The sequence below is a fragment of the Periplaneta americana genome, chromosome 6, assembly GCF_040183065.1.
Source record: "Periplaneta americana isolate PAMFEO1 chromosome 6, P.americana_PAMFEO1_priV1, whole genome shotgun sequence".
In the NCBI taxonomy this organism is placed as follows: domain Eukaryota; kingdom Metazoa; phylum Arthropoda; class Insecta; order Blattodea; family Blattidae; genus Periplaneta; species Periplaneta americana.
Genome location: NC_091122.1, coordinates 59,076,039 through 59,098,913, shown reverse-complemented (window position 1 = coordinate 59,098,913; position 22,875 = coordinate 59,076,039). Strand labels below are relative to the sequence as shown.

Below are 22,875 nucleotides of genomic sequence, written 5' to 3'. Positions count from 1 at the left end.
TCGAGTATGCAAATTCCGATTTCAAACATGTTTGCTGTTATTGTTGCCTTACCATTTCTAAGAAAGGTAATGAAAGTTTCAGAAATACAAGCTCACTCAATAATGTACCGAGTTAACAGCTCCATATATGAAGGGTTCAGAACCATAGAGGACCAAGCGCCATTTACTAAAACCGTAGAAAACCAGAGTTAAATTGAAGTTATTACCATAATTCAGTGGAAACATATAGCAAGTAATATAAAGTATACACATTAAAACTAAATGATATGTCAATCTGCATTAAACTATGGTATTTACTTAACTTTAACCCTTGCTTTCTCCGTTTTTAATAAATGGTGCTTGGTCCACTTTGGCTCTGAACCCTTCATATTGTGAATTTTATTAGTTACAACAATGTAATTTATTCGTCACAACAGTAATTCCTTTCTACAATTCACCTTAAACGCTCTCGTCAACAATTGGATCTTCACTCAACACAGTATTCGTTATAGCACTCCACCGGCGACAATGACAATTTACTTGGACTATTACGCACAACAATGAACTGTTAATCTTAACTAATATTTACAAAGCACTATTTACAAATCAGAACTACCAGTTCTCAGTTCACAGTTCTTCTATCTCAGTCACTCGAGTTCACAGTATCTCGACCACAGACCTTCAGAGACAGTTCACTGTACTCGAACTCGGGTCCCTCCAACTGCGGTCCACTGCACTCGAACTCAGGTCCCTCCAACTGCGGTCCACTGCACTCGAACTCAGGCCTTCGGATGCTGACGCAGATGCGGACGCACACTCGAGTCGAACTCCGGTACACAAGACTGGCTTGCTTGCTCTGGCTTTCTCACTGACTGGCTGACTAATCAACTGAAAACTGGAAAACTGCTGTCGTTCCTTCGCGTCCGTAATTTATAACCACAGCGACGTAGCCTCGAAGGTTCCACGCGTCTCTAGAGATGGCACTCCAGAAAAATCCCGAGCCCTCTCCTCTCTACCAGCACCAGATGCGCGCGCACTCTCTCTCCACTCTCTCGCCGCGTTGGCCCTTTCCCCTCTTTGCCGCGCGCCATCCCAAAGTGCTCCGCGCGATCTGCTTTCTTGCGGGACGCTGGTCGTGAGTTCGAATCTCACGTCGCTGTCACAATATGTAGGGTTACCATGAGAAGAAATTCTATAGGAGGACATGGAATCTAAAATAAGAGGACATTGCTGAAAAAAGGAGGACTTTTTAAAAACTGGTATGAACAAAATTAAAGATAAAAACAATGGCTCACTTTAATTAGTTCCCTCACTAGTTGCTGGAGCAGTATTACATCTGTACCCTACTTATCGGTGTAGCCCACTTTGTGCACAAGAGCCTGAAGAGACAAACTTCTATCTTGTAACAAATAACTATGGAACTGTTCACAGGACATGTCCTTGAAATTATATTTCGCCATGATGATACCTCTGACTGTCTCCATTAGCATGCGATTTCGTTCTTCTGTCCTTTGAGCACATATTAGGGAAAGTACTCTCTCAACACTTCCATTGTGACTTGGGATAAATAAATAGAATTGACATATTTTTAAGAGTTCTGAGAAAGTTTCAATGCTACTCAGAACTACTGGAATTGAAGAATTTTTACCATTGTTTATCTAAACTTAAATCTTTGTCCAAATTAACTTGATTGGCATATCTTTGTATATTACAGAATAAAATTGATAAAATCATGAATAGTGACATTTTTAGAGTGTAAGAATTCAATGCATGTCAATAGGTCATCATATTTTATGTTTTTTTATGTGCTTCAGCTTCAATCATTGAAAGCAGTGAAATTCATTCTTAGGTTTTCACCATTTGTTTAGATATTCTGTGCATAATATCGCACATTGTTCAATATTAATATTAATTCTAGTTGAAATGCGAAATGTCGGACATTTCAAATTTTTTTTTTTTTAATGCCTGCCGGACAGGCTAAAATGATATAAAAAGAGGAAATGTCCTCCTTTTGCCGGATGGATGGTAACCCTACATATATGTGACCGTGCGACTATTTAGGGTTAATTATAGTGGCCATAAAGATCGTAATTTTTCTTTGCTGTTCAATATGTTAAACTACGTATTCCTAACACTTCATGAAAATTTATTTCTCTTTTTACAGGCTGCGAGAAGTCAACACAAAAGCAAAGCTGAACTAGAAGCCATTAAAGTTCGTGAACAATTGCTGAAGAATCTCGTTAAACATTCAGCTTTGAGGCGTGTTCTTGGCAATGCTACCAACAGTGCAGACCTCAATTTAATGATACACCGGAAAGAGCCAGATATGTTTGAGTTGCCTCCAGAGAAGAAAGATGAAGAAGAAAAAAGATTAGAGTATTTCATTGTTATTCTTTTTAGTCTTTATTTTGATTAATCAAAATAATAATTTTTGTAAATAGATGCACATAGCACCAAATTGTTTAAAATTATCAAATATCTCTCTTTTTCATATTCATTAGTCATTACACTTGATAGACATTTTTGTTGCAACTGTATATACTGTAATTTATTTACATACTTTAACATTATGGTCATTCAATAGACAGTGAAATTAGCGCATCTCTTGTATGCAGCTAATTGATTGTGATAAGAAAACATAGAGAAAAAATGTTAAATACAAAATTATTAATATAAAAATTTTGAAGGATTGTCTGAAAATTTCATTTATTCGAATTTAAATAGTATCTTCAATAATTTTCTAGAATTTTGCCGATATCCATATATTTGTGTTTGCTTTGTAGAATAATGTACTATCACAGTCTACTATATACAGTCACGAAGCTTGAGTTTGAGGGTACTAGAAACAATAGACTGTGCAGGTACTATTTCGCATTGTCTGTAATGAGGCGATAGTAGCGATCCTAGTGGTTAGCAACTATCTATGGATGCATATTTCTACATATTGAGCTTCGTGACTGTATATACTAGACTGTGGTACTATCATGATATACCTCTTGCATCAGAAGGCAAAAGGAAGTAAGTGCCAAAACATGGATTTTTAGATTATGGTTGATTCATATATATAGTATTTTATGCTTGGTACTTAGAACCAAGGACCCGGTTCGATCCCTGGTGCTGGAGTGAGTTTTTCTCCTCTAATAATCATTGTTCTCTCAATAAATAGCAAGATGGAAATTAGAAACAGCCTAATGCAAGGAGCTTTGGTTTCTTAGTTTGTTGTGGTAGAATTGTACTTTTATAACAGATTTATATATATATATATTTTTTTTTTTTTTCAAGAACTGAAGAAGATACAGTGAGTTCAGAGGAGGAAATGCATACTCACAAGAATTGGTCTACAACAGATTTGCATGCAATAGATGTGAACAGCACGTATTTTAAATCATTGCCTGCAGACGTACGACATGATATTCTCAGTGAACTAAAGGAAACAAGAAAGCAAAGTTCATGGGGAAGACTTCATGAAATGCCAAAGGTATGCTTCATCGGGCTAGATCATTAGCTTGAAAGATTCGTAATTTCACATTCTCATTCAGTTTGTGTGTTCATCTCTCTTTCTAATAGTAATGGTGTCTTTGTGGTGATAGGAATCCGGTGACTTCTCAAACTATCAAATGTCTCGTTTGCTCAAGCGTCGCTCTGTTCAAGTCTCTCTTGAAGACGCAGAGAAAGAGATGGGTGGTAGATCTCTCAGCTTGGGTGAACTGGAGGAGCTGCTGAGTGAACAAGGAGTTGTCACAGAAAGTAAAGCTGGGATGAGAATTGCTTCTGATGAGACTACAAGATATCTTTATGTGAAAGGTAACTTCATATTGTTCTGACAAACTTAACCTCTAATTGCAGACTTCACCTTTTGCAGTTATCTCATATAGCAGACAGACTTTTTGCTTTTAAGGGATAGACAAAGAGGATATTATTTTTCGTGTTCCAGTGGTAATGGGGATTAGTTGGCATGAATTCTTTTCCATTTTACTTCCAATATAATCCAGAAATTTCAAATTGTAGCTATTTTTATCCAGTTTTTTTGTCTCTGTCTCATTTATAATGGTTCCTTAAATTCTGTGATCGGAGAAGCTATATTACTTGCTACCATTTGTTTATCTTTTTCCTGCTTTCTACGCCATAAGCATTTATAGTCTCATGCAGTTTTAATAAAAATATCCGCCTGTAATGAGATCTATCTGCAAAGCAGGAAATATGGTGGGATAAGGAACAGCTAGCTAGTAATTTTACCTCAGATTTCTTTTACTTGTCGTAAATCTATGCCATAGATCAGATTTTACTTCCCTTTAGAAAGAAAGCTATGTTAAAGACTTTTTTTCGCTTCTTAATAGCTTATAGATGTCGCTAGTAAGCATAGCCTACTTCCAAACACAAGGGATTGACCGTAAATAAAATTCACTTTTCTTCTGTTCAAAAATTAATTTCAAAATTGCCACATTCAAACCAGTTGTTAGTTATTAGTATATTTAATATTGTCCTGCTCTAAGATTATAAGAAATTGTTAAATTCCTGCCTGTTTGAATGAATGAATGAATGACTAAATAAAATAAATGAATGGATAGAATATTAGATTAATAGAAAAATAGACAAAATAGATAAATTAATGAAAAAATAAATAAATAATTTAAATAAATAGGTAAGTAAGTAACTTAAGTAAATACAAAAAAAGTAAGTAAACAAGTAAGTAAATACACAAAACGTAACAAAAAAAGAAACCAAACCACCGCCTTACCTTCAAGCTCATCATCACTGAGTACATTCTTCACAACTGGAGGAAATTGATGAACATATGCATTAGCAAATAAAAGTGTTCAATATATTATTTAATTGCATGTGAAATTGAAAACATTAAACTGTTAAAATGGGTTTGCAGTGAAAGACCTACCCTTGGGCAGAACACTAAATGAATGAATGAAACTGATGAAATAGTTCAATTTTTTATTGTAATGCTTTTTATTTTTTCTAAAAAAAAATGGTTGCAACTTCAGTCAACTGAAACTCCGTGAGCATCCATGTATGCCATTACATCGATTGTTTTACATGGATCCTCCTCATCCCTTACTACAGGCTTCTATTGACTGCAGTTGCTGAGTTTCGAACCTGCGATCTTTAGCATGATATGTTGGCTAGACTTATCGTGTACCTTAGACCACATAGCTATGAATCCAACATGTGCCAATGTAATAAATGGGCTATTCCATATGAAAGCGATCAGCAAAAAACCTCGCATTTTTTTTATACCCTAATTTTTTCTCTATTTATATAAGATGCTGAGGAGAGTGCATTTGCAAAAATATACTATCGAAAGTCAAACGGTTTTCGTATTGTTGAGCGACAAATTTAGCGTATTTTAGAAAAACAAGCCTCTTTCAGCGCTCAGAACTCTGGAACCATTTACTGCAGAACATTGATCGAGAGCTCATTTTGAAGCTAACATTTGGTAGGTTATGATAAGAAGTAATCCTTATTTTTATTGTATACAGAGGGACAGATAATCTGATTTTACTTACTTTTAGGCTTTTTGCCCATTTCTAAAAATGTAATGCCCATTTGTAAAAATGTAAAAAAATATTGAGAAAAAACCTTGCATTATTAAGAGGGATTCGGCATTGTTTGCTTAGTGGCTCGGCAATAAGTTTCGAGGGTATTAAATAAATTATTTTCATACGCCTGGACTTGAATGGCACAGTACCGCTTGCACTGGCCGAGAGATGAAGGTAAGCGAGCATTGGGCGTCATTTTACTCCTGTGTTTATGAAAACCTGTGATAAAGCTAGCCCAGCTATGCGCTACTAGACGAAACATCACCTGTTTGTCTCCTGGCCTTGCTTCCCTCAGCTAGATCCCGCCTCACAGTCAGCTGGTTAGCTCACGCGCGTACTATTTATTTTCTTTATTTGATATTTTCAATACTTTCTTATCAACAGTGCATCAGTAAAAAATATGTGTTTATTTGTACTTTCAATGCGGAATCTAACCATATATTTTAAAAATATTTTTTCGTGGGCAAAGGGGTCTTAATGAAGAAAAATCTAAATTTCTCCATTTCCATAAAAAGTAAGAAAAACTGTTTACATGTCAATATAAACTTTAACTTTTCAGCATCAAAATAAACCATGATTTTGATCATTGGATGAAAGGGTTTCAGAGCCACAACAGTTTAAAGTTGCTAATTTTATGAAAATACGATAAATTTAAATATTTTTAATTTAAACACTATGAAGTTCTGATGTCTCAAACTTTGCACAAAGCATTGTATCACAGTTGTCTACGGACAGAAAAAGTTTCATTGTATTTAAAAATTGCAAGGTAAATTTTCTCTGTATTTCGGTCGATTTGAGATGGAATAGCCCAAATGCATTATACAAGTATCTAGACCGGTTTAAATGTTGAGAGCAAAAGTGGCACAATTCACTATCAGTGAAGGGTTTAAGAATGGAATTTGTCCCCATCTCCTTATAACTAAATTACAATAATTTATTTTATGCATTTTACAGACATAGGGAAGCAAATCCTGGCGAAGACTAAAACAGAAACATCTGATAACAAGCCTAAAGTTTCCTCTCCAATTAAAAATGAAGAAAATAATGAACCTCCTAAAATAGAAGATGACTGCAATAAGTATATGGAAGAAGTATCAGAGTTTATTTATCAAGAAGAGGAAGACTTGGAGCGTAATTGGACATCAAATTCAGACGAAGATTTAGCTCCAGATCAGGAGAAAATAGAAAGTAAAAATATGAACCTAAAAATGGCTCAGAATTTTATATTTGAGAACAGTGGACTCACACAGGAGCAAATTCTGGCTGTTATTCAGTACCAGAATGCTGTGGAAAGTGAAAATCAACAGAGTAGTGAGCACTTTGTGGCACCTGATCAGCCATCTACATCAGGAATCAGTGGATATAAAGCAAAGAGGGTGGAAGATTCTAATACACCGGGTTGCAGTGGTACACAGGAACACTCTATACAGAATAAGAGATTTTCTGTAGCAGAAACCACTAGTACAACATCCAAAGTAAATGTCAACAATACAAATACTGGTGTAACAGAGAAAACTTTTACAATAGAAACAGATTCCAATAAAGATAGCATTTCACTTCAGTTAAATTCTTCGAAAATGGGGGCCGATATTGTAGCTAAAAATACTTCAACGGAAGAAATAATGGATAATATTGTTAGTAACGAAAATAAAGCTGACAGTATTAAATCTTTAAACACGTTAACAATCGTGGAAAAAAGTAATCATTTGGAAAAGTTTTCAGACGACAGAAATAGTTGCTCTCTGAGGCAGGATCAAGGAGCTGAGAGTAATAAAACTGCTTCTGATAATAATATATCAAGTGGGAGTATGACTGTAGCTAAGAATAGAGATACAATTAGTGATAAAGAGAATGAACAGTTAAAAAGTGACAGTGACAGTGAATCTGAGTTTGTTGAAGTGATGAATGAAAACACTTTGCCTCATGAAAATAAATCTTTCGTAGGCCCAAAGAGCACTGTAGAAGTGTTAATACAACCTGACAAGAGGGCTGAAATTGAAGATGATATCTTTGCTGATATATTTGCTACAGAGACCAAAGAAACAACATATTCTAAAATAAAGACAGCATTAGAAAATGTCTCTGACAGTTCCACAGTTCGTGACACTAGAAAAAACATAGATTTGGACTCTTCTAAAAGTGTTATTTATTCAGAAGGCATTAAAAATAAAGCTAATGATTTTAAAAGAACTGATTCATTAATTAAAAATGTAGACAGTAATCGAAAAATGAATATTGTGAACGAGGTTGAAAGTACTGAGAAAAGTTCTGCAGCATCAGAAATTAAATTAAATTCAAATATTGAAACTGTGGAAGATAAATTAGAGCTAGACAAGAGACCTTCGTCAGAAACAGGTGGAAGTTCGAAAAATTTGCCGCCATCAACAGTGTCGTCTGAAGATCTTAAAAAATTACAGGTACAGATTATATATTTCAGAAAGTAAATGGTTGTATACTAACATTTAATGAATCTGAAATTAGGTTTTATGTTTGTAGATGTCCCTTGAAGAGAAACACCAAGATCTCTTGGTAGAGAGAGGCAAACAAGAGAGACTGGCAGCAAATATAACTGACCAAATGTGTATGGAAGCCCAGGTAATATAGCATTAAATATTAACTAGGCTATCTAAATTTTATTTAATCCAATGGCTTGTATTTGATTGATCATTTCGACCCAAGATTCTCCCTATAAGAATAATGCGCTGAAGCTGTTTATCACTTTGTCATTTTAAATATTGTCTGTAGTGCATTTCATGGAGGTGAATCTACATTGGAAAAGGATGTTGATGATCTGTGGAGAAAGTATGAAATTTAAAAACAAGTCCTCAAACACTTTGTCCAATACAAATTCCATTTGACTCACTGGCACTTGGAAACAGGTCCTTCACATGAAAAGTCATTTTGCTAGCTACCTGGGTAGAGTGGCTTTTGACATGGAACGTAGTTTGTCATATAATATCTGAAAATAATATTAGTAATGCCATTATTAGAACAGAACAGTTACATATGCAATGTTTTCATTCTTTTGATTCATCCATGTCATAAAATATAATTTTAACATTTATCAAAGTAGTCTTGTCTTATTTTTTCACATATGAGGGGTTCACAACCAGAGTGGACCAAGTCCTTCTGGAATAATTAAAAAAAACTGAGTCTTAAAGTTATTTTTTCTCAACCCCAACTCTGGCTACTAGCCACAGGCATCTATAATGAACACCGATCAAAATACCCCTCATTTCTCGTGAAAAACAACAACTGAATAGATTACAGTGGATTATAGTGGACTTTATGTTGTCAGCAAACAGCTGGATACATTAAGAAGATTGATTAATTGATTATTTTTTCACATATGAGGGGTTCATAACCAGAGTGGACCAAGTCCTTCTGGAATAATTTTGAAAAACTGAGTCTTAAAGTTCCTGGCTCACACTTAGCAACCTTCACCTTCCATAGGAAATGCTGCCCTCCGTAGAGCAACAAATGAGTTAAGAACTTGGTTTGTTATGGCAATGAATAAATCTAAGTTTTCTTCATCCGAGACTGACCACTGGTGGACTTGGTCCACTTTGGTTGTGAGCCCCTCATATACAGTATAACTTCTCGTGTGAAAATGAATTTGCAACGAAATACCATAGTTTTATGTCTTAGAAAGCAGACAAAAAAAAAATATTAAAATTACTGATACCTGCAAGTTGTAATGTTTATGATTTTATAATCTCTTATTTAGAGTAAGGTATCTTTTATTATTTAGGCTGGTCGCAGACCAATATAGCAAACTTGCATTTGTCAAAAGCACTTTTGATTGGAGTAAAAGCATATTTTCTTTTAGTTGTATTTCAGTGGTAGCTATGGGTAAGGGTGATGATGATGATGATGATGATGATGATGATGATGATGACGACGACGACGACGACGACGACGACGACGACGACGACGACGACGACGACGACGATGTGGTATAGTTTAGAAAAATCAAACAGATACAGACAACAAGCATCTTTGGGTGCATCCATGTAATGAGAAAATACTCTCTATAGTATTATCTCCAGGAATTGCGATATTATAAAACACTTAAAAATTTCATAAGATTACCTTTTTATATTTTTGATTTTCTAAAAATCTGATTGAGAAAATACGAAGAAAGAACACTAAATTACAGGAAAAAGCATCACACCAGAAGAAAGTTGTATAATTATACAAAGCAGCTCTCTGTTTACCAAACAAATGAACTTTTCTGCATCAATTCCCTATTGGTTAAAACCAGTGAACGAATCACAGTCACAATTTAAACTAGAAAATAAATTAGGCTGTTGGCAGCAGCTAAGAGGTTAAATAAATGTCCATGCAAACAACAAAATGTTTTACCAAGGAATGATGGTCTGGCTATGTGTGATGAGCAAAATTGTTTCCTGCTTGTGCAGGGAAATATTTTTACATTCTACTTGTTAGATGTGCAGTAACCATATTTTAAAGCTGCATGAAATGATGTTCGAGCACACTTTTGACAAAACCCTTTTTAAATACCGGTAGTTCTTAAAATTGTCCGTTTATTTGGAATTCGGAATGATAATGTAATGCATTAACGATTTACTTGTTTCCTGTCTTGTTTAAAGCAGATGATTCTGAAAATATAGTAATTCTGTATTATGTTTCTTAAATTTAAAAGAATATTGTTTTTATTGTATTTGCTGTTACTAATGGAGTAATGAAAAGTTTTATTGTTCTTATAAATACTTAGTTTTATGTAAGTCTTGATGTATGGAAGTTGACTTGATTTTATAATTGTGCCAGTAGGAACTTCTGCAGCTCTTTGGTGTTCCGTATATTGTTGCACCAATGGAAGCCGAAGCTCAGTGTGCTTTCTTGGACCTCATCTCCCTCACTGATGGCACCATTACTGATGACAGTGACATTTGGTTGTTTGGTGGACAGAAAGTGTACAAGAACTTCTTCAACCAAAAGAAACATGTTATGCACTACAAGGCTGCAGATATCAAGCATTATTTCAGTAAGACAGTATCTATACATTTTGTTCACGCTTAACCACCTCTGATAACTGTAGAATTTTTTTTAAGCTATTACATAGAAAGAAAAGTGAACATTTTCATATTAAATTCAATCACTGACTCGTTTATTAATGTCATGAGCAACAGTTTGTTGCAATAGACATAAAATATACTAAATTACAAGAGATATAAAATAATATTTGACATAAAATATAAAAACAGATGAATACAACAATACTGGAATTAATAATAACAATAACCAATACTAACAATAATCGTAATAATAAAGAGCAATGCAGCCTATAAATTTATAATACATTTACGTAAAATATAAAAACAGATGAATACAACAATACTGGAATTAATAATAACAATAACCAATACTAACAATAATCGTAATAATAAAGAGCAATGCAGCTTATAAATTTAGAATACATTTACGTAAAATATAGAAACAGATGAATACAACAATACTGGAATTAATAATAATAACCAATACTAACAATAATCGTAATAATAAAAAGCAATGCAGCTTATAAATTTAGAATACATTTACAGTGGAGTCAAGAAATTCACTAATACTATAGAATGGATGGTTGATTAACCGGTTAAGCAAAACAGATTTAAATTGTATATAACTTGCATCATGTGCCTTTTGTGGTAACTCATTAAACATTGTTATAGCAATAGAATTGAACCATTTTTTGGACTTACTTAATCTAACTCTAGGTTCTGAAAGACAATAATAATTGTACCTTGTATTGTAGTGATGAACTTCTGTTTTAGGGTGATAAGTATTTCTTAATTTTTATTAGACATTGGAATATATATATATGACAGTTAAAATTTTTTCTTGAATAAATAGTGGTCTACAGTGAGCATCATATGCAGACCCTGTTAAAATGCATATAGCTCTTTTTTGTAGAATGAGAATCTTGGATATGCTACTGCTATATCCCAAAATATAAATACCATATGATAATATACTATTGAAAAAGGCGTAATAAGAATTTATGAGGTAGAATTTTGGTATTAAAGGTTTTAAATGCCATAATAAATAATTAATTGAATGTATTGGATTATTCTTCTAATTAGTACTAAGTTTTCTATACCCATTAAGTATATAATTTACAGTAAAGTATTCATTACTAAATATAAATTTAATGTTTCAGAAGATTAGATTAGATATTTTATTAGCTGTTGGAATACAGTAACTCATGGCACTATCAGTGTACACTGTTAAATTTTAAATGATTTCTTAAACATACTGTTGTTACGTGTCTTAACATGTGAGGGAAATCTATTATATAAGTTACTGGATGTTTGGGTACAGTACATTATATGGGTAAGATATTAGGTACCGGTAGTCAAAATAATGCAGATGTCACTGAGCTAAAGAAATTGTATAGTCTCTCTCTCCATTGATATTCCACTCTTATGAGCTGCAGCATTGTCATTTAAAATGAGATATAATCTTTAACACCGAATGTTTATTTGTTAGACATTCATTAAGCGATCTTCATGGATGTTGCAAAAAAATCAGTGTGTGTGATGCAATCACAGGATTATTGGATACAATATTTTGAAATAGACATTAAACTCCTAAAGGTGTATATATAAATTCCACAAGTGTAGCTGCCCTTCATTAAAGGTTGCCAAAAGACCCAGTATGGTATACTAAATAGATAAAACAAATTTGTATTATCAATATTATTATTTTTACTTCAATATTGATCACATTTTTCGCTCAGTTAAAGGAAAAATAAAGTAATTAATATAATTTATGCGGGATAAAGTCACAGCACACATTATCATTTAGTGATCATTAGACAGCGGAAAGAATGTCAAATAAAAGTCATGTTTACGGTTTACAAGTATTGTATGGCATGAGGGTGCACTCATCCCAAGTAGCTACAACACGGTACCGTCCGCAGAGAGCACCACACGAACACCGAAAACAACTGCCACTCTGCGTTCTCAGTCAGTCCTCATCCGTACGTGAACAGAGAACATTGAGATACGTAAACATATTGTTCATTTGTGTTCAGTGAAGTGATCATAATGCCGAAGAGAGATATTAAAAAACATAGGGTGTATTCTTTAATACAAGAATATGGTGTCGACATTTTTAATAGTGATACTGGTGAAACAATTAAGTGTCGGTTATGTATGTGTGCATTAAAAAAGATAACAAAATAATCGCTAGAACATCAATGTAATACACAGAAACACATGAAAAATGTTGCTCATATGTTAGAAGAAAATATGAAAATATGACTTTTGCCAGGATTTGTGTCGAATGATGATAAATTGCAATATTCCATTCAGAAGGTTGGACAATCCTCACTTTAAAGGATTTATAGAAAAGTACACAAAATATCAGGCACTTTCTGAATCATCGATACGAAAACAGTTCTTACTTGGGTGTTACAGCGGAATTATAAATCGAATTAGGAATACAGTAGCAAACAATAACATTTTGGGTTTCAATAGATTAAACCACGGATGTGAAGGATAGATACATAGCAAATGTAATTGTAATTTTAATGGTCTGATGGAATCAAATATTATACCTGCACGCGCCTCTAGTGTACCTAATGTGCTTATGTAAACAACCACCCTTTGACGAGACAAAATACTCGCGTTGTAGTTACCTTCACATTCGAATGACATTTTTTCCCGCTGTCTAGTGATCATATTCCATGAAGACTTCGATGGTCACTTCATTTGATTTGGTTTGTGACCTGCAAGGTCTTTGGATTTGAATCCATATGATTTTTATTTGTGGGGAAAGAGAAAGGACTAGTGCATTGATGGGCATTGTGCCTCACTTGAGAAATAATGCCTCACTGACCTTCACAGAGCTTATCGCTCTGAGTGACATCACCTAACAGTCCCCGTTTCTCCCTCACGCAGCTCTTAGGCGTGGGCAGGTTCTATATCAATTTCATAAGCAATATCAGTTGTGGCATAATGGCATTATCAAAGCAGTGTGTACGCATTAGAAAACGATTATTTCATGAGAAATGGGAGGAAGAGTTTTTTTGCTGTTTAGAAGGAGAGAAACATGCTCAATTAGAAGGTAAGACAAATTAAATGTTATTTTTCGTACTATTCCGAAGAAAATTTATGATCTTAACATTTCATAATATACTAAATACGACATTATACCTTAAACACGCTGCATTAAAAGGTACGAGGAATTAAATGTTGTTTGTACGTATTATTTCCAAAAGAAATTTATAAAAAAATATTAAATGTGTGTAGGAAACGAAATATGATTTTCTGAAATTATTTTAGGTCGAGAACGTGCAAATCTATTAAGTAATCTTGATAAACGCCAGAATATTCAAGAAAATAAACGTAGACAACGTGATGGAATATTATTGCCTAGTTACGCAATTTCTCGCCTGTATTTTAAATCAATTCAATGATGGAGACATAGTAAAGAGGTTTATGATTAAAGCTGCCGAATTAATTTGCCAAATTGAATAAAAGTTTTCGAGTCTCTGACGTTAACCAAGCGCTTTCCTAATAATTCGCCACTGACCGCCTTAGCGATTATGATAAGGTGATGCAGATCACAGCAGTTTATATTTCCCATCCTACTCTGCAGTCTCCTCTCCTAGTAAACAAACTATTTCAAATCAAGTGCCTCACGTAACCGAAAATTGTGCCCATGTATGGACTAGTGTATGAGAATAATCCTTAATCCTTGTTCTCTAGATGAAAGTAAAGGAAATGTCAGGAAAAGAATTATTAAAATTTAACGTAAGAACTCCACTGAATTCCGAGAAATATATAGGCAAACAGTCATCATTTCAAAAATCTACTTTAAGTAATCACGAAAGCAGAATAAAATTTACCGGCAGGCACTGCATTCTGTAGGAGAGAGCGGGAGGGCATGCAAAACAAGCAGGAAATGGTGTTTATAAAGAATTTTCTTTTATCATTACAGGAAACTTTAAAGAGGAATGTCTCTTTTGCAGAGCTTGAACGAAAGCAAATGATACTGCTTGCGCTTCTCGTTGGTAGTGATTACACCCCAGGACTTCAAGGAGTTGGACCAGTTACCGCTCTTGAGATTCTTGCAGCATTCCCTACCAATGGTGAGGAGACCAATGAGATTTTGAAAGGACTTCAGAATTTCAGAGTATGGTGGAATAATGGGATGACCGTGGGACCAGGGAGAACTCCACTGAAAAACAAACTGAGAGACTTGCAGTTTGTTGAAGGTACCATTGCATCTAATATGTTTCGAACAGTTTAAAAATGTTTATATATTTATAATTTATTCTTGTAAAAAATACTTTCCCTTTAGTTAGTTACTTGTATTGAAGTATAAAAATGATTTGTATAGGCACAATTAGTGGGAAATTTGGTGAACTATATTGATGTATTCAAATATATGTTTGTTTCTAGGGTTTCCAAGTGTGGCAGTTGTAGATGCATATCTCCACCCAAAAGTAGATGAATCAAGAGAGACGTTTTCTTGGGGATTACCAGATTTAACATCTCTCAGAGACTTTGCACAACGGAAATTTGGCTGGTCCAGAAGTAAAACGGATGAAATTTTGTTGCCTATTATGAAAAAACTTGAAGAAAGAAAAGTATGTATTATTACACAAGGAATTATTGAAAGAATTGGTGTCACTGTTTTCGTCATATATACGGGCTATTCCACATGAAGTCGATCAGTAAAAAACCTCGCAATTTTTTTTATACTCTAATTTTTTCTCTATTTATTCAAGGTGCTGAGGAGAGTGCATTTGCAAAAATTTACTATCGAAAGTCAAATGGTTTTCGCATTGTTGGGTGACAAATTTAGCGTATTTTAGAAAAACAAGCCTCTTTCAGTGCTCAGAACTCTGGAACCATTGAATGAGAACATTGAATGAGAGCTCATTTTGAAGCTGACATTTGGTAGGTTATGATAAGAAGTAATCCTTATTTTTATTTTATACATAGAGACAGATAATCTGATTTTACTTACTTTTAGGCTTTTTGCCCATTTGTAAAAATGTAAAAAAATATTGAGAAGAAACCTTGCTTTATTAAGAGGGATTCGGCATTGTTTGGTTAGTAGTATGGCAATATGTTTTGAGGGTATTAAATAAATTATATTCACATGCCTAGACTTAACGGCGCAGTACCGCACGAACTGGCCGAGAGCTGAAGATAAGCATTGGGCATCATTTTACTCCTGTGTTTATAAAAACTTGTGATAAAGCTAGCCCAGCTATGCGCTACTAGACGAAACATCATGTGTTTATGTCTCCTGGCCTTGCTTGCCTAGGCTAGCTCCCGCCGCACAGTCAGCTGGTTAGCTCACGCGCGTACTATTTATTTTCTTGATTTGATTTTTCAATACTTTCTTATTAACGTTGCACCAGTAAAAAATGCGTGTTTATTTGTACTTTCAATGTGGAATCTAAATATATATTTTAAAAATATTTTTTCGTGGGCAAAGGTGTCTTAATTAAGAAAAATCTAAATTTCTCCATTTCCAGAAAAAGTAAGAAAAACTGTTTACATGTCAATATAAACTTTAACTTTTCAGCATCAAAATAAACCATGATTTTGATCATTGGGTGAAAGGGTTTCGGAGCCACAACAGTTTAAAGTTGCTAGTTTTATGAAAATACGATAAATTTAAATATTTTAAATTTAAACACTATGAAGTTCTGATGCCTCAAACTTTGCACAAAGCATTGTATCATAGTTGTCTACGGACAGAAAAAGTTTCATTGTATTTAAAAATTGCAAGATCAATTTTCTCTATATTTCGGTCAATTTGAGATGGAATAGCCCATACAGACAAAAGTCACTACCCTTAGTTATAAATTGTTCTCAACTGCAGCATCTGTGCTTGTTCATAATCTGAATGTTTTAAATTGATGTGAAGTTTCAATTTCAATGTCAATTACAAAAGTGCATGGAACTTCAATTTTAGGGTCCCTTCAAATGAGGCAACTTAGCAGTGCGACTAGTGGCTCGTTAGTAGTGCTGTGAATGCGCGTTTGAAGCCCTACTTAATACACTAAATTTTTGTAGAGAATTTTTCAGTCTTCCAGTGAACATGAACATAGAGAGAGATATACTTTCTGTAACTTTGTCCATAAGGAGAAAGACTAGATGTAAAAATAGAAGAAAAGTTTGGGTCCATTCATTGGTTTTGGGGAAAAAAAAAAAAAAAATCAAGAACTATTTCATACTTTATTTGAGGATTTATATCAGGACTATAAAATTTTTTTTTTTCATACTTTTATGTGTTTAAGAAATCATTTACAGAGTTTTTAGCAGTGAAATTCGAAAAAAAAAAAAAAGCCAACGTGGCACAATAGCCTACTGTCATGGTTGAGTAAGGAATTGGTGGCCAAACAGTTATCCATTAGCAGCGTGACAGATGTATCACTCATGTGCCACTAAAATAGTGGCCTCATGTGAAATATATCGTTGAATTCCTGATATAGTGATGGGAAGCGCCACTTTTAGTGGCAAAGCCAAACTACTCAGATCGTTTTCAGTGCCACTATTCTGTGGCTGTGGCTGCATGTGAAGGCCCCATTTATATCTATTATTCAGAAGGTGCAGAGCTTCTAAAGTGACTTCGTCTGAAAGGACCCTTAATGTCAACTGTAAGAATGCGTTACTAATTAGTATAATCAATTGTTTTATTGTAACAATGTTTTTAAGGAAGAACGAAAGACAGTTTCTTTCTCCTCCATTGCATTCATTGCTGACTAATAACATATTACACCAATAAGACCTCAGATGATATACAAACAATTTCATTGTTCTTCCTTTGATACATATCAAGTGAGATGTACTGTCTGATAATAGATATACATATCAGCCAGAACTTCAATCACTTATACGTTTTTTTCTTCAGACCCCCATAAACTGTATAAATTAATTTGAATTTTGAATTCATTTGTGTGTGTATTCCAGTAATCATATAATGATAATACAAAAATGTGAAGTTTGATATTTCCATCTTTGACTTATTCCATGATTTTAGTTATATTTTTCCGTCACTGATTTTTCTAAATATGTAATCACAGAATTCTTTTGCAGACATTTCTTGTTCATTTTTTTAAAAAGTATGCATATTTAATTTTTTTCCACATTAATAAATAAACAAGATAAACAAGTGATTACTTACAGGTTGTTTCACATTCATATAATCACTGCGTAAAGTACATATTCAATAATCTACCCATAACATAGTAAAGACAGAAAAGCATGTATTTCGTAAAATTTATTATCTCACATAAACAATTTTTAGTATGTTATTAAATATGCATAATTTCAAATAAGTTTTATATCTAATTCTTGTTAATTATTTTTAATCTTCATTTTTTCAATTCAAGGATTCTTTTTAAATTTTTTTAAAATTTTTTAACTTTTTGCAATATGTAATATGGATTTATTTACCATATGAAGAGTCCACTGCAAGAATGATGGATGTCACTTTCTTGTCGAAAATGAATCAAGACTGTCAATGCATAGCTTAAGACATATAGAATGTACATAGAAAGTTATATGGCATTAACACTGATAGTCATTGTCCAGTAATGATCGGAAAATCACAGTTCAGCTTTGAGCGCTAAGCATTTCAAACTTTCAATTGCTTCTCCTGCAAAATGCATTCCAAATGACATACATCATTCTTGCAGTGGACTCTTCATATATATAGATATCCACACATTTGTCTGATGATGCCCATAATAAGGGCGAAAACGTTCACTAACATGTATTAGCAAAAATAACTTTGTTGATATTCTGATGTAAGAAATAAGTCAAAGACTGAAATATCAAACTTCAAATTTTTGTATAAATTAAGTTTTACTGTATTACTAACCTCACGCAAATAACGTCAAGCAAATTAGAATTTGGATCACATGCCAAAGTGTAGATCCTTACAGATCTTTATCTAGATCCACAGCTGTGGAGTAATGGTTAGCATGTCTGATCATGAAATGAGCAGGCTCGGGTTCAAGTTCTGGTGGAACAAGTTACTTTGTTGAAGTTTTTTCGGGGTTTTTCCTCAACCCATTAAGATCAAATGCTGGGTAACTTTCGGCGCTGGACCCTGAATTCATTTCATTGGCATTATCATCTTCATTTCACTCAGATGCTAGATGGCCATCACAGTTGATGAAGCATCATAAAAGTAAAAAGAAATCTTTATCCATACAATGTGCAAAGCACATAAGGACAAGGTAAAGCTGATATTTTGTCCCAAGAAACATTTTGTACTGCCTTATTGCAGATATTTGTTCAGGTTCAGTGTTTTCTGTCTGCCGTAATGTTTAAAATTGTTAGTTTTTATCAATGAGCTGATTAAAATTTTCATTCCACTTTGGAACCAAGAAAGCTGTAGCAGTTGAGCATTAATATATGGACAGATATAGTTGTCAACAGATTTATTGGGCTTTGTATTTTGCCTATGGCAAACTCACTGGAGAATTATAATATGATTTTTTGACCGAATATTTAAATGAGTTGCTGGAAGAAGTTTCATTTTGTGTTATACATCGTTTGTTGCTAATGCACGATGAAACATCACATGCTGAGTGAGTGATTCCTAAACAAGGAGAGGCAGTGTCCTGGCCTGCTCGTTCTCTTGGTCTCAATCTGCAGGATATTTACTTATGGCGTCATTTAAAGTCCATCGTTTAATAAAGATTTTGGGTTTTAAAAAATTGTTCATCTTCAAAATTATGTGAAGATTAATTTTTGGTCCTACAGAATTATCTGTGATAGTTACCACAAGGAAAAAGAATCAAAAGAGAGAGATTCGATCCGGTGCGGTGAGTTGAACTTCGGCGTAGCTCAGTGGTTAGAGCGCCCAGTGCATAGAACTGGGGGTCCCGGGTTCGATTCTCTGCATTGGAGCGAATTTTTCTCCATTAAAATTGTTTAGTCCACATGTTAAAAGTGTTAAAATTTTTTTAAAAAGGTTATGTACCTTAGAGAGACGGTCTGTTTCGATGCCGGTGCTGCGTCATCTTCAGTGTCCTACGAACTGCTGTTGTTCCTGTCGATCTCGAATTCTGCTATTTGCATTCGTCAGTTGTAGGGGTGGGGGTGTGTTGCTCTTATGGTGGGGGTGGTTGTTTGTGTGTTTATGTATCATGATATCGAACAATGTGTGGGTATTCAACTGTAATTGTGTATTAAGTATATGTTATGGGTGTGTTATTGTATGTTTGTATATTTCGTATTGTTCTAAGATGTTTAACTGTGGACTTTTTGGTGTGATGTGTAGAATTTCCATATCTGTTTCTATATTATTGTAGTCATGATTATTGTTGATAATATGTTCAGCATAATTTGATGTGATGTAGGGTTTGGTTATAGCTTTAATGTGTTTATTATATCTTGTTTGAAAGGATCTTCCTGTCTGTCCTATGTAAAAATGTGGGCAACTATTGCATTTTAGTTTCTAACGCCAGTTGAATTATATTTATTTGAATGTTTGATGTGATTATTTAGATATTTCTGTGTTGTGTTACTTTTTTGTATGCTATCTTGTATTTTAGTTTTCTGAATGAAATTGCAATTTTGTAAGTATTGGTATTGTGATATGTTAATGTTATGTATTTATTCTCACATGGTGTTTGTGTTGGTTTGTTCTGTTTTTATTTTGCCTTTTTTATTAGTGTGCCTATCATGTTAGGGTTATATCCAATATTATCAACAATAATCAAGACTACAGTAATATAGAAACAGATATGGAAATTCTACACATCACACCAAAAAGTCCACAGTTAAACATCTTAGAACAATACGAAATATACAAACATACAATAACACACCCACAACATATACGGTACTTAATACACAATTACAGTTCAATACCCACACATTGTTCGATATCAAGATACATCACACACAAACAACCACCCCTCCCCCCACCATAAAAGCAACACACCCCCCACCCCTACAACTGACGAATGCAAATGGCAGAATTCAAGATCAACAGGAACAACAGTAGTTTGTAGGACACTGAAGATGACGCAGCACCAGCGTCGAAACGTGCCGTCTAAGGTACATAACCTTTTTTAAAAAAATTTAACACTTTTAACGTGACGACTAAACAATTTTAAGTTTTTAAACAAAGTGTTAACGTGAACTAGAATCAGTGATTAATAAAATATCTTAAAAATACATTATTTTTAAGTGAAACTTTTATTCTGTGTGTTTTGTTTCTAGTATAACCTGATTTATATCTATAAATGAGCCATTCAGAGCAGGAGTGGTGTAAGTCAAAAATGAGTAATGAGTGTTAAAGTAAACATTCTGTAAAATACAGCGCAAAGTAGCAATTAATATTCAGTTTATTTAATATATTAGTAGCCAGTGGATAGCACGAAGGACATATTAACTGCTACTTTGTACTGTATTTTACAGAATTTTTACTTTAAACCTCGTTACGCAATTTTGACTTACACCACTTTTGCTCTGAACGGCTCAAATGTTACTTGTTCTAGTCTTACCATATGTGTTTTTGATTACAGAACCAAATGTCATTGGATTCATACTTCAAAGTTATACCTAAGCTTCAAGCAGCAGAAGGAAAATTAAGTAAACGTGTTAAAAAAGCTGTTCATCGTTTGGGGAAGGGAACAAGTTCCGACAGCGAAGAGTCTATCACAGAAAACAGACACAGCACTCAATCAAAGAAAAGACGAATTGTTACTAATGTGGATAACAGGCAAGAAGGTGTTGAAACGGAACAAGGCAGAGGCAGAGTTAGAGGAAGGGGAAGAGGAAGAGGTTCAGGCAGAGGAAGTGTACAAGTGTCTGTAACACCAGCCACAGAACCACGTGTACCTATTGCTGAAGAGAGTATTAGCGGAGAATTCATTCCACAAAGAGAAAGAGATAAAATAAATGCTTTAAAAAGCAAACTAAAAGCAATAGAGGTATTTCGTACTTCTAAAACTGGTCTGGATCGTACAAAAAGGCAGAAGAGGATAAAGAGACAAATATTGAAAGAAGCAAAGTTATCTGAGAGTAGTAGCAGCTCAGAATGAAAGGTTTCAAATTTTCGTACATGGTGCTTTTACAGTATTATTTCTCTTCTTTTATTTTGTTGTTTTGTGATGCATTGAAATCGAAAATGAACTACATTGAATTTCATTACACTGTCATCAACACTGATCTAAAAGATATAAATTAATTACTTACAATGAATTTATATTAAAGAAAGTTTTATGCAATAAGTCTTATTTATATTATTGTCCTTTTATTCTGCTTTTTAATTCCATTTTTACGTACAGAAGAGAAACTCATTATAATTTGTTTGTTTAGTCAACTGTCCGAGACAGGTCGGAACCTCACAAGTGATACCACATGACATCACTTATAGGGCTGCCAACTCTCCCATATTTCTCAGGATCGCCTGTATTTGCCCTTAATTTTTAACAGAATCCGGCTCCCGTTTTATTCTTCTCTTCGAGCATTTTCCTCCTTGTTTTTGCATAATAAAAAATATTTTATTCTAAACATTTGATTTTGCCATCTCTATCCAGTGTTTTTGCTTCAGTAAAGTCTCATTTTATAAACCTGTGGATCAACAATTGGCTCTCTTCTGATAAAGGAAAACTTTTACAGTCTGTACAAAAGAAACCAAACAGAAATAAACACTTAACAGCAAGAATTGGATGAAAAATGTAATTGTTGATAAAAAATGTATGATATAAATGTGAAATATAAATTTAAATACTGGTGTGATTTTGTAAAATACATGAGAATTTTGTAATAGTTACTGTTTCATTATTTTAAACTTCATGCATATTAAAAATGAGCAAATTTAAATGCTTCATTCTGTGGTAGAACAGCAGATTTAAAGGGACACTCTGACGCATACGCCATTGCTATTCTCATAATTCTACCCTGTTCCAAAGAATACTGTAAGGACCACATACCATGTATTTGAATAGCATTTTCACCCACTTACAAGACGTATGAACCAGTCATTCTTCCTGTGATGATAGAGGACAGTGTAAGAAATAAAATTGCAAGAAAAAATAGAAATTCATACAGTGCTGCATACATCATTGCTATTCTAAATACCTCTATGCTGTATACAGGGTGGAAAGGGACCAATGCACCAAAATGTAAGAGGTGATTGTACATGCTGGATATAACAAAACTTTTATTACACATTTCCTACAATCAAGCACCGTAAGCAGGAAAAATATAGTCTTTGCCCAATGTTTCCAGTGCTCTATTGTGGTAACGGCCCAAGAGAAATGGCTGATTGCTATACAAGCATATAGGTAAAAATAATCTGAACAGATAATGTCTTGCTTGCATATTTTTTTTTG

The 22,875-nt window shown here is 33.9% G+C and overlaps 1 protein-coding gene across 2 annotated transcripts in view; it reads left to right on the top strand.

Annotated features, from left to right (window-relative positions):
* mus201 (rad2 superfamily protein mus201) overlaps positions 1–22,586 on the top strand; it is a 45,260-nt gene extending 22,674 nt beyond the window's left edge. Inside the window, exons 4-12 of one of the 2 annotated variants that reach the window (XM_069828140.1) lie at positions 2,144–2,355; positions 3,262–3,457; positions 3,570–3,783; positions 6,483–7,945; positions 8,025–8,123; positions 10,323–10,536; positions 14,524–14,769; positions 14,957–15,144; positions 21,061–22,586. In XM_069828140.1, coding sequence (XP_069684241.1) covers positions 2,144–2,355; positions 3,262–3,457; positions 3,570–3,783; positions 6,483–7,945; positions 8,025–8,123; positions 10,323–10,536; positions 14,524–14,769; positions 14,957–15,144; positions 21,061–21,579 — 3,351 coding nt within the window. In that variant the 3' untranslated portion in view covers positions 21,580–22,586. Of the gene's footprint in view, positions 1–2,143; positions 2,356–3,261; positions 3,458–3,546; positions 3,784–6,482; positions 7,946–8,024; positions 8,124–10,322; positions 10,537–14,523; positions 14,770–14,956; positions 15,145–21,060 lie in introns of those variants that run through there. The other variant, XM_069828141.1, reaches the window with a different exon arrangement.
* Positions 22,587–22,875: the final 289 nt, after the last annotated feature.